Here is a 12,527-nt window from a genome sequence, read left to right as displayed (position 1 = left end):
GGATGAGGGACGAGGCAGGGATGGGGCTCCACATCTTCTCTGGACAACCTGTGCCAGTGCTCACCACCCCTTTCGTGAAAAATTTCTTCCCTGTATGTCTGACATTGGACAACACGAAAAACAAAACAAACAAAAGTCTCCCCGGAGATTTCACGGTGCCGAGCACCCACACCTCGCTGTGATTCCTCCGCGCCCGCTACCCCGGCACGGCGGAGCCCCACCCGACCCAAGGCAGGGGGGATGCGGAGCGGCCGCTGTCCCCGGGCCGGGCCGGGCGATGGGGACCGGGGCGGGCGATGGGACCGGGGCGGGCGCCGTCCCCGCGCTGTCCCCGCGCTGTCCCCGCGCTGTCCCCGCGCTGTCCCCGCGCTGTCCCCGCGCTGTCCCCGCGCTGTCCCCGCGCCGCGGGAGGGCGCCCTGGCGCGCGGGCGGGTGACGCCACGGCCGGGCCCCGCCCCGCGCTGTCCCCGCGCGCCGCCCCCACGTGCGCGCCGCCCCCGCGGCAGAGCGCGCGCGGCGGCCCCGCAGCAGGGCAGGGCAGGGCAGGGCAGGTGGGAGCGCGGCTGGGCCCCCGCCCCGCCCGGCCCGGCCCGGCCCCGGCCTCGGCCCCGGCTCGGCCCCGGGCCCGGCCCGGCCCCCGCCATGGGCGCCCGGCCGCCGCCGGCCCCGCGCCCCGCCGCCTGAGGCAGCGCCTCGCCCGCAGCCCCGGCACCATGGGGGCCGCCGCGGCGGGCCGGAGCTCCGCCGGGTTCGCCGGCATCCTCGCGGTGAGTGTGCGAAGCGCGGGGATCCGTCCGTGCGTGCGCCGCCCGCGCAGCATCCGCGTGTCCGCGGCGTGGGTGGGGATGTGCTGGGGATGTGCTGCAGTGCGGGGCCGCCCGCCCGCCCGCGCCTCCTGCCCCGCCCGGGGCAGCTCGGCAGAGGGGGAGGCTGTTCGGGTGTCCTGCTGACCCCGCTCCGCGCGTCGGGGGCCGTGCCGGGCCCCGCTGCGCCCTCCCCGGGGCTGCTGCCCGCCCCAGCCCCGCGTCCCGGCAGGGGACGCCGGCTGGGTGCGATATTCCCTGCGATATCCATCCTGCCCATCCCTACGTTAGCGCAGGCGGCGGCATCCCCCAGCCGGGGCTGTGCCGCTCATCCAGAGCTGAGCGGATCCTTGCTCCGCTCTCTGCGCTGCTCCGGGAGCTCGGCACTGGAGAGGGATCCATCCATCCATCCGTCTATCCATCCATCCATCCGTCCCTCCCCTCCGCGGCCGCTTTTCTTGCCACCCTTTGGACAGGCAGTAAAACTCCCCGCTGCGAATGGCAGGCGGCTGCCCTGGCTTATCGCGGAAATGTTTTCCGGCGGCTTTATCTCCCCTTTTACCTGCCCAGGTAGGGCACTTCCCAGTCAGCGCTTTAGGTCTGCGTCCCGTCTCTTTGGGGAGAGACAGTAATTCGGTGTGTCAGGCAGACGCCGCAGCTGCTGCGGCTGGGTTGTGTAACCGAGGAGAGCACTTGCTCTTGAACTCAAGGTGGATCTGAGCAAGCTGGCGCTGGCTCGACAGGAATCCGAGTAAACAACAAATAATGTGAACCTAGAAGGGCATTAGCCGGGAAGCAGCCTCTGGAGGCGAAGGGGAACTTGGCGCAGTGGCGGAGCAGACGGGGTCCGTGCTCGGTGCTGGCTGGGCGCTCCCCAGGGCTGCATTCCCGCTGGGAGAAGCGAGCCAGGAGAAGCCTGAGCTGCTGCACGTCTGGAAGATGAGATGCTGATGGGGAGTTTCAGATATGCGGCTCCAGCTGGGATCCTGGAGGTCAGTTGGGAATGGAGGGTGTAGAGGGAAGAGGTGGAAAAAAAGAGTGATGTAAAGGTGTGGGGAAATACAACAGCAATTTTGGGGCATGAAGCAAGACTGAGCAAATTCACATGTATGTTACTTGTGTGTGTGAGTGTGTTCTCACTCCTGTGTGTGGGATTATACAGGCAAGGCAAAATTCCCATTTGCTTGTGAGCTTGGGTTTTCATCTGATACCTTCAACATTTGTTGGGCATCTCCCTTTGGTCACACAAGGAGTTTGTGTCTTTCCAGCCCGAATGAAGTATGTTCAAGGGAAGTATGTTCAAATAGATAGCTTGTGGGTCTTTTACCAGCACAGCAATCCCGAATTTACCTGGCTGCTGAGTTTTGGAGCAGTAGCAGCTTGGCAGCAGTTGTGTGGGGCTGTGTTGGCTGTGATTTCATTTGCTTAGTGGATTTTTTTGGGACCCCGCTGACTGCAGCAAGGTAGTTTCCACCATCTCCCCTATTACCCTTGCCTGGAACCAGAACAACATCACCTTACTCCAGCTTGGGGCTTTTGGAAAGCTGGGGGATTTCATCTGTTTGGGGTAGAACTGTGGCTGGCAGGGGTGCTTCCAAGCTCTGGTCCGTGCTGGCTGCAGGGCTGGCTGCTGGGTTTTCCTTCATGGGGACCAGATGTTGTGGTGCTGCTGTTCTGGCTCGCTCCACTCCCTGTTTCACTCTTGAGATGGGTAAAAGAACTGCTGAGCAGTGAGTCCCAGACTCTCATTTCACAAACCCCAAACCAGCTGAAATAGCTGGTCATGTTGCAAGAAGCTGAAATTTGCCTTACTCTTCATTACCCTCCTTACAGGCAACTTTTTTGGGACTGAGTAATTTGATCCTTTTTGCAGTGATCAAGGCAGGACGTTTTCTGTCTGCCAAGTTACGGTAAAACTTCCAGACCAGTTTATTTGTCTTTCTGGTGTTTTTATGTGTTTATTTCTTTTACTTTAATGTTGCAAGCACTTTCGCAGTAGTGTTGGCGAAGGGTGCAGCTGACCTCTGGGAAGGGCGGCAGGCAGTGCAGCTCATCCCCAGCCTGTGCCAAGGCAATGCCACAGAGCCAGCTGCCATTCCTACCAAATTCTGCTGCTTTTGCTTGGAAACCATTCCCAGAGTATCAGTTTAGCACTCTTGGTCCCTACTCACTTGCAGGTCTCTGCCCCTGCTCTTCTCTACCAGTATCACGTGCCCTGTGTTTAGCTGCAGTTTGTGTTTTGGGTTTTTTTAATTTTAATTTTTTTCATTTTTTACTTTTGTTTTAGGTTTATTTCTGTGTTCCCACAAGTCTGGCAGCAGGGCAGCACTGTACACAACCTGAGATTATGACAGTCTCAGTGTTGCAGCATTTTAGGACACAAATTCCAGGACAGCAAGTTGATTCACCAACTTGCTGCTGGTGTTTTGACTCACTGTGCAGGTTTGGGTCCCTGAAGGAGATGCTGTATTCATCAAATCATAGAATGGCTTTGGGTTGGAAGGGACCTTAAAGATCATCTAGTTCCAGCACCCCTGCCATGGGCAGGTTTGCCAACCACTGGACCAGGTTTCCGAGGTGCTTGCAGCTGCATCCTCTGTGCACACACCAAGGCAGCTTGTGGTCCCTGAGAGCAGTTTCCTGTGCAGATTGCCCATCAGGTCTCCCTGCAGCACAGTTATTGAAAAAGGGTGATGGGAGCACAGCGCAGAGGCACCCTCTGAGGTGGAGTCATCAGGCTGGATGGGGCTGAGGTGGGTCATGCCCACAGCAACTGTGGGGTGCTGCTGCCTCCAGGGTTTGTTTGCAGCTGAACGTGGAGGTCCCTTTGTCTGAGTGTTTCCTGGTGTGGGGAGCTCAGAATGATGGTGTCCCTCAGACTGATCTGATTTCCTCACACCTTAAAGCCTTCATGTGCTGAAATTGGTGAAGGTGGCTGGGAGGTGCCTTTGCCTGTGTGGTGCAGGGCGTTGGTGCTGAGTTGGGGATGCTCTTCAGGCTTGTGGCCACCCTGTCCTGCTTGACCCTTTTGGAAAGGGACCCCACCCCATTAAAAACCTTTGTTTGTTCCTGCATTGGGCACAGAGAGCATTGCTGAAACTGCTGAAACCGAGTCTGCTCTTTAGTGTTGTCTTGCACCCGTTCTGTTTTTTTTCTGTGTTTTTTTTGTCACCCTGTACACTTCCTTTGGTACCAGAGTAATGAAATGGAGTGCAGTGGCTCAGCAGAGCTCACTTCATTACTTAGTTGCTTTTTTCACTGGAACTGGGAGTGTCAGCCAGAAAGCTCCAGGTCTGTGTGCTGCTGGGCAGCCCTGAGGGGAGAGACCAAACCAGCAGACACTCCTTTTTGCTGAGGAAATCCTCCTGCTCCTGGCCTTCACTTTCAGAGACCTGGGTGCTGCAAAACCTGAGCAGATGGATTATTTTAGGTAGCAGAAATACCAGGCTGAATAAATAGCAGATGCTCAATGCTGCTTAGCCATCCCCCACTGGAACTTGCTGTTCTCCCTTGGAAGTGCAGCTCCCTTGGAAGCTGAAGATCTTGAGATGTTCAAAAATACCAGCACCACTTTTCTTGAGATAGGGTTTAAAAAAAACTCAAAAAAAAGCCAACTCAAACCTAGTGCTATTAAAGGCTTTGGTTACCGGGGTGAGGGATGGGAAGATGCTGGAATGGAAGGAGGGAACCCATGACACATGCTTGTAGCGGGGCTGTCCATGGGTTTCCCAAAATCTAGCTTGATACAGAGCAAGAAATCAGGATCTGAGACAGCAGCACACTCTCCTGGCAAGGCAGGAGAGCCACTGCCTTTCCTGCCTCTGCTGTCACCCTGTCACCCTGTCCTGTTCAACGCTGGCACCGGAGCAGGGTGAGTAACACAGGTGACCCCTGCTGCCACTTTAAGAGGCCAGTTTGCTAATTCAGGGATGCGTCATGGAGATTACAGGGGAGGGTGGCAGGTTTCCTTAGAGCCAGCTAAGCGCTTTGTTAAATCATGTCTTAGGGGAGGGGAAAAGTAAAATGCATCCTGTAAGCCTTTGCTGCCTGCCAGGGCAGCCCCGGTTTTTAATTTGACGTGCTGTAATTAGTCTAGCCGCTGCAGGATCCTCGTCAGCTCCTGCGGGCTTGCCTGCTTCTGCCTGCTCTGTAATTGCTGCTTCAGGGGCAGAAAACTAAATAAAAAAAAAATTAAAATACGAAGTGTTTTGTACAAATCCCAAGCTGTAAATTATTTAGCAGGTGAAACAGAAATGTGCTGTGTGTTTCCAGGAAGTGAGAGACTGCACCAAAAACGATGCGGCGCAGCTTGCGGCTCTGCCGCTATGTGCCTTCTGCAGAGTCATGTTGTTGGGAACCTTTTTTATTTTTTTTTCCTTCTGAATATATTCTTGTTGGCTGATAGCCCAGAATAGGTAGCAGAGCAAGAGGCAATGGATTGTATAACACAGCCAAGTGATTTATGTGCTTGGCTCTGCAGCTGAGCAGCATTAGGATCTCTGGTCTTTTTACCTTCAGTGTAGAAAATGTTTGAAAATTCAAGGTAACAGTGACTTGTTCCCTCTGTCCCTCCAAACTTAGCCTGTGGCTGTTTGGAAATGTGTTTCCTATTACTTTGCATGCTGTGTGAGGTTGTTTCTGCCTTTCTTTTGGTATGCCTTTTGTTCTTGCTGACTTATCTCTGCTGCTGTAACTGACATTTAAATCCATGGACCAGAGGGCTTTTGGAGGAAGCAGATACTTCTTGGTAGATGGAACTTCTCTTAGGGATGGAGAAGCAAGGAATTAAGAAAACAAAGCTTTAGGATTGGAGGTCAGTAGAGAGAGATGGATTTATAGCAAAGCCCAGTTGCTTCCAGTTTGGTGTCTAAAAGCTGCTGTCCTTTTTACCTGTGTCTGATGCAATGAGAAGCTGAATTACAGCAGAGTTTCTTGAAGAGTGTGAAAATAGCACCAGGTTTTTTCTCCTGTTGCTAATGCAGCTGGTTTAGAGTGGATTCAGATGTGGTTGGAGGCTCAAAGCAGAACATCCCTTGCGGTCTTGCCAAACCCAGCACTTGCACTGGGTCATAAAAAATCGTGGAAAGGCAGAGGAGCGAGAAACAGCCCAGAAACAGCCGCTAGCCTGGATTTCATCCTGGTTTGTGTTACTCAGAAAGGTAACTATTTGAACAAGTGCAGATTAGCAAATAGGGAAGGAAAGTTTTACAGGTCAGAGCTGCCATCTGCATGTGTTTCTTGTCTTGTCAGTGAGCGCCTGCCTCGTGCTGCAGCCTCTCAGCCTTGAAATGCAAAGCTGCTCTGAATTCTCCTGGGGTGGCCAGGTAGCACATACTGCTGAAACACAATTAGCAGTATTTACCACCCTGGCAGGGTTGCAGTGTAAATGATGCTTAGTTTCACCGAGAAGTGTGGTGTCAAGTTTAAGCAATTATAATCGTAGTTGGAGATGTGTAAGGAGAGCGTGCTGCCACCTACTCCGCTTCCATTCCACTCCAGCCTTGCTGAGGTCCCTCCTCTGGCTGTAGTAACTTGTCCATGGTCCCACAGCTCTGGGACAGCCTGTGTGATCCTACAGGGGGTTGCTGACAGAGAGGACTCTGTTTGCATGCAGTTGTTGGCTGATACCTCCTGTTTGTTTTCCAGCTGCTCATGCTCCTTGGCACCGCTGATGGTCAGTCGAAGCTGACCTCTGAGCAGGATGCCATCAGCCTCTCCCCTGGCAAGTACCGCCACCTTGACCGTGCCACCAACGAAGAGCTGACCTGTGACAAATGTCCTGCAGGAACCTACGTGTCCAAGCACTGCACGAAGAGTACCTTAAGAGAGTGCAGCCCTTGTCCAGACGGGACCTTTACCAAGCATGAGAACGGCATAGAGCGGTGCCACTCCTGTAGGAAACCCTGTGAACTGCCAATGATTGAGAAAACTCATTGTACTGCCTTGACTGACCGCGAGTGCACTTGCCTGTCTGGTACATTTCAGACAAACGATACCTGCGTCCCTTACACGGTGTGCCCGGTCGGCTGGGGCGTCCGCAAGAAAGGAACCGAGACCGAAGACGTCAGGTGCAAGCCGTGCCCTCGTGGTACCTTTTCTGATGTGCCTTCTAGTGTGATGAAGTGCAAACCCTACACTGACTGCTTTGGGAAAAACATGGTGGTCATCAAGCCGGGGACAAAGGAGAGCGACAACGTCTGTGGTTCTCCGGCGTCCCTGCCGAACACGGCTTTGACTTCATCGAGCACCGAAGCGGGTGAGCAGCCCTATGAAGTTCCACCAACCGCTGATCTTCCCAAAGGTAATGTCCACTCCTGGAACACAGGTGTGGTTCTGACTGAGGGATTGTGTTCCTGCCTCGGTCAGGGTTGCTGTTAGGCTGTTAACAAACAACCTGGTTTAAAGCCTGGGTGGCGCTTCTGCTTCATGGCATCGGGTTGCCCTCATTTGTATTAAACCACGTTTAATAACATTTTCACTGAGACTGCAGTCCTGATTGGACTTCTGACTCTCCTGCTGTTTGGGTTGAAAGGACATGGCTTTCCCCAGCCTCTTTTCCTGTCTCTGTGATGTGCTGGCACAAGTCTGTGTAGTTGTGGTGAACCTAGGCTGGGATGCAGCAGGAAAATCCCTGCAGTCTCCCTGCAGCAGGGAGATTTCTCCTCTGATGGATTCACTGGTTTTGTGCCTGTGCTTTCCTTGCTTCATTTCACTCTATACTGTGTCACAGTATTGGTTGAATGGGAACCATTGCTGAAACAGCCCTGCAGGAGCCTGGGCTGTCCTGTAACTTTTTCCTACAATCTCATAACATTACTATGTGGAATTCCTCTCGCTTAATTGGAAATGACTTATCCTCACAGCCCTTATGGTGATGCCTTAGCTGTGGCTGATTTCAGAGGTGATGTAGGACTCCACTTAAGGTGGTATTCTGCACTCCTTGGAAAGCAGGTTCCCTGTAATGTCTCAAATGAGGCATTTTAATTAAAAAATGCAACTTTTGATGACCTCAACAGCTGAATTAGTAAATATAATAGCAGGGAAGTGTTGACAGTGGTGGCTTCCAGTGCTTCACCTTTGTTAGGTCTCAGAGCTTGCCCTGACATTGGTGTATCATTGGGAGTGTACAGGAGGGTGTTTCCTGAACTTTGAAATCAACTGTCGACAATTACGTAAAAGTTGAAGTGTTTTCCCTGTTTGTGTCCTGATTAGGGTGTTTTGAGTAACCAAACCGGGGGCAGAACCAGGTACAGACGAATACACCCAGTGTCTGTCTCAGCTGGGATGAGACACAATCTGCAGAAGATGACTTTCCAAAGTAATCTGTAGGTTTTGCCACAGCAGCCTTTCTTCCTCTTCTCACCAGGCTTTGGCTCACATTTTGCATCTGGCTGGCACCTGAGAGGTGTTGGTTGATAAGGAGACTCCATAAAGATGGAAGGTAGCTCTTAGGGGGAAGTTTGGTTGCTTCAGAGACCTCTTTTTTAGTTGATTCATCTGCAGCTGCTTGCAGGGTTAATAAAAAAGAGATTTTGCTTCCTTAACAAACCCGGTGGAGAGACATTAAGCCTACAAATTGTCATGTTTTTTAGTGCTTTTAGTCCAAATACGAAATTCCACAAATGAGCTAAAATTAGTGTTCATAAACCTAAAAAGAAAAACCAACTCACTCAAAGTTGTTGGTTTTCTGAGAAATGCTGAATGTGGGACAAACACAGGCTGCCAGCATGCCTTTAGGAACTCATTTTTTGTAATAAGCTGCCTCTAGCCTTACCCAGCAAGGGTCAGTTTTACCTTGAAGCTCCCTCTGTAACCGTACCCATCTGTTCCCAGAGGCAAACCTCAACTTCACCTCTACTCTTTCTCGCTGCCTGGCGTTGGGTTTCTGTCTGCTGGCCAAGCCGATGCTCAGGCAGGTCTTAGCCCGCGATGTGAAGCCATATCGCGTCTCCAGGGCCGTGACACTCAACTCTCCTCTCCTCCCGCAGGTCTGAACTCTTCAGTTCCCGATTTTGTCCCCTCTCCGGCGCCGCGCGCGTCCAGCAGCATGGTGGAGCGGGCACGGTACTACAACGAGACCTCAGCCAACGAGACGGACGGCATCGGCAGGACCCTCGTGGGCTCCAGCACCACCAGCCAGGCCCAGAGCTACCGGCACAAGCAGACCAGCCAAGCGCTGGAGAAGCAGCCATCCCTGGAGATGATGGGGGGCGAGAAGCCGAATGTCCCGTACAGGCCCCCCCGGCGGGGCTCGCAGAACGTCCACCAGCACTTCGACATCAACGAGCACTTGCCGTGGATGATTGTGCTGTTCCTGCTGCTGGTCCTGGTGGTGATCGTGGTCTGCAGCGTCAGAAAGAGCTCACGGACTCTGAAGAAGGGACCCCGGCAAGATCCCAGTGCCATTGTGGAAAAGGCTATTATGAAAAAGTCCACCACCCCCACACAGAACAGGGAGAAGTGGATCTATTACTGCAACGGGCACGGTGAGCAGTTGTGACCGAGTGGGGTCCTCCCCACTCCAACACAGGGCTGTGGAGGGGCCAACCCCACAGCCAGTGACCTGTGGCTTTCCTCATTTGGTGGGTCTTGTAGTGAAAACAAAACCCTCACAAAGCGTGGTTCCTCAGATGTTTCTTCATCCTTGGCTTCTCCTCCCTCTAGTTCCCATGGTGTGTCCCTGCTCCTGAAGGAAGGGTTAATGGAGGGAGTGTCACCTGCTTGCTCCAGCTTCTCTTCTTCTTCTTCTCACCCAGCTTCTCCAGCTTGTACCCTTCTTCCATTGGTAGAATGATTTTGAATGAAGGCATTTTTTCCCCATTTTCTTCTCTTCCTGCTTTTCTTCTGTTTCATATGGTCCTTATTTTCTCTGTGACTCAGGCATGGATCTGGTTGTCTTTCGTGTCGTCCTTTATCCCCTCATTCCTGTCTGTTTCTGGAAGGCTGAGTCATCCCCCACCTCTTGGCACTGCCTCAGTTTCAGTTCTTAGCCCTAAATCCCAAGTGCTGGCTTGTGTCCCAAGCCCTCTGCCCACACTGGAGCCAGAAAGGTTATCCTTAAAGGCTGAGTCGTGGATGTGTACAGCTCCACAAGTGTCATCAGGTCTGCCTGGACTCTCTTTTTCATACTGTTTTCTGTTCATTTAGTGGATGATTTGCTGTCAGCTCTCTGATGAGACTTTAAAGATGGCATGTAATCTTCAAGCTGAAATTTTAAAAAATCAATTATAAACTAATGGTGGCATGACTGTGAGCACCAAGCAGCCAGGATCTCCCTAGTGGGATGTGCAGTTCTTCCTCTGCAAAGCTCCCATGGCAGTTTTGACCTTCCCTTATCTTGTGCAGACTGACGAGTCCTTACTTACTTTGGGTTGACGTTGCTCAACCTTAAACATCCGTTCACAGTTAACCTTTAGAAAAGCACATTTAACAAGGGGGGGGCAGCAAACAAAGAATTAATTGAACAAAGATTGGAAGGTTTAAGAGAGATCAGTCCTTGATGAAAGTCATCCTTGAGTGCTCAAGTACAAAGCAAAGAAGGTTTTGAATAGGGCGTCTTCTGTCCTGTACTTTCTTCACCTTCCTGCTGATTAACAGACCTACACTTTGTTTGCCTTCATTAATTCATTTATACAACCAGTAAGATCTTGTTGGAATTGGTTTTCTGCCTTCTCTTGTGTTTATGTTGCTTATCAGTTTCCTTTTAACTCTTTTGTGTTCTTGGGCTGCAGTTTCTTAAACTTTTTTCTGTTTCTGATAACTTGTTCCCATAACCCCTGCACTCCATTGTCCCTAAAACCTGTGGCACCCAAAGCATGGTCCGTGAGACTGTGATGAGTGATCTGCAGTGGAGTTACAGAACCTTGTTAGACAGCCTTGTTTGTGGGCACTACCAGGAATACAGGAGTTTGGCCATGATTCATAGGTCAAAAACGAGTGGTTGTTGCTAACTTGCAGTAACTCCTTTCTCCAAGACTTTAATTACCAGTTGGTTGAATTTCTGATGCTTTCCTGTTTCTTGAAGCACCTCAGAGCAGGGCAGTTTGTTCTGGACAAGGAATGCTCAAGTGCAGGGACCAGACCATGCTGCTTTGAGTAGGTGCAGCTCTGGATTCTATCCTGGTGTTTCAGACCATGCTGAAGTACCTGTGCTGCAGCTGATCCTTCTGGAAGCCGCCTTAGAGCTGCCTTTGTGGGCACTGCTGTGTGTTGGGTCACTAATCATGATTCAAGTTGAAGAAATCGTGCAGGTAAGAGAAGGTTCATGTGGAGAGGGATGGTCTGTTTTAACCCATTTAGATAAAACCTCACCTCCCAGATCTTGTCATCCTTTGGGAGACAGCGTGGCGTCATTCACGGGTCATTCTGTGTTTCCCAGGGTGAGTTGTTCCAGCCTTCTCTGTCACAAACAGCTGCATAAATTTCACAAGATCCTTGCTAATTTTCCCTTTGTCTTGGGAAGGAAGCTAGGTGTAACAGCAAAACCACACTTAGGTGATAAACCAGCATGGTGTGATTGAACCTCTCCAGTCTAGAGGTGAATGGCGCCGTTACTCCCAGTGATTCCTGCAACAGTCACGCAGGTTCCCTTTGGCACGGCCAGCTTTGTGACCTCCTCCTGCCACCACATGTCCTCAGATGAACTTTGTGCAATAAAGGCAGGCACACAGGCACAAACCAATTAATGCTTTGTCTTGCTTTTAGTGCAAACCAAATTGTGTTGCACTAGCTGGAAGGGCCTTGCTCATTAGCTCTTACATGGTGGTGCTTCTCTGTCATGTCAGATATGGAAATTCTTCTCCTCTGCAGTGGAGCATAAATCCCTCTCTGCCTTTCCTGTTGAAATGTCTGGCTCTTAAGACTGTTTACTTGAGAGGAGAGGTATAGTGCCATAAAGGAATTGACCTTTTATTTAATAACTGGCTGTACAGCTGAGATATTCTGCAGAGCTGCCATGTCATGGCTTAGCTTTCTGCTGCTCCAGCAGTGTTTGTTCCCAAATCATACTTCATCCTGAAGCAGCATTTCAGACAGGGATAAGTTTAGTCAGGAGCAAACTTCTGTTGTTTGAGTGGAAATCTGTTGCAGAGTGGAAATCTTTCCCCTCCTGTGCTGCTGTGTGGATCCCTCCATGGTAGGCTACCAGAGCAAAGCCTCCTGAGATGTGAGGACCACAGCTGCTCCCCAGGTTCAGGTGGCAGCCTGGTTTGTGGTTGCACTGGGTGTGTAGAGGGCAGTCAGAGTGAAAACTATCTTTGTGGCTGGGGGTGAAGCCCCTGGGCTGGGTGCAGGCAGTGCACCCACATCTGTATGACCTCCATCCAGAGGTTGGCTGGCACACCATCAAGGGTCTGGGGTGTGTTTATTGCCTGTTTATGTAGCTCTTGCAAACAGTCTGCCCCCATTTGTTCCTAGTTTACCATCTCCTCCCTCGTAATCCTTTCAGTAGACAGCCTTAACCTTTGAAAGGAAAGTCCGGGTCTGACGCAGGCACTGGAGCCTCTCCTCAGAGGAGCTGTCCTTGGGCTCCTGCCCTCACTGGCAACTCCATGAGCCTCCCACGGCACCAGATGGGCATCCAAGGCTTTCCCTGTTTGGGGGATTTTATTATTGATTTCTCCAAGGCTGTGGGTGCTGGTGAAGTGTGGACAGGGTGGCACTAGCACTGCTCGCTGCTGGAGCAAAGACATGGCACTGTGGTTGGGCTCCTTACCAAAAGAGGAG

The 12,527-nt window shown here is 51.9% G+C and overlaps 1 protein-coding gene across 3 annotated transcripts in view; it reads left to right on the top strand.

The window, feature by feature from the left end:
• Positions 1 to 677: 677 nt before the first annotated feature.
• The window catches only part of TNFRSF21 (TNF receptor superfamily member 21), a 35,167-nt gene continuing 23,317 nt past the window's right edge, over positions 678 to 12,527 (top strand). The window contains exons 1-3 of one of the 3 annotated variants that reach the window (XM_058019822.1): positions 678 to 767; positions 6,450 to 7,104; positions 8,792 to 9,289. In XM_058019822.1, coding sequence (XP_057875805.1) covers positions 714 to 767; positions 6,450 to 7,104; positions 8,792 to 9,289 — 1,207 coding nt within the window. In that variant the 5' untranslated portion in view covers positions 678 to 713. Of the gene's footprint in view, positions 768 to 1,070; positions 1,796 to 4,589; positions 4,675 to 6,449; positions 7,105 to 8,791; positions 9,290 to 12,527 lie in introns of those variants that run through there. The other 2 variants (XM_058019823.1, XM_058019825.1) reach the window with 2 other exon arrangements.

This window comes from Melospiza georgiana, chromosome 3 (assembly GCF_028018845.1).
Source record: "Melospiza georgiana isolate bMelGeo1 chromosome 3, bMelGeo1.pri, whole genome shotgun sequence".
In the NCBI taxonomy this organism is placed as follows: Eukaryota; Metazoa; Chordata; class Aves; order Passeriformes; family Passerellidae; genus Melospiza; species Melospiza georgiana.
The sequence above is the reverse complement of the archived record's forward strand: the minus strand, read 5'-3'. Positions and strand labels throughout refer to the sequence as shown.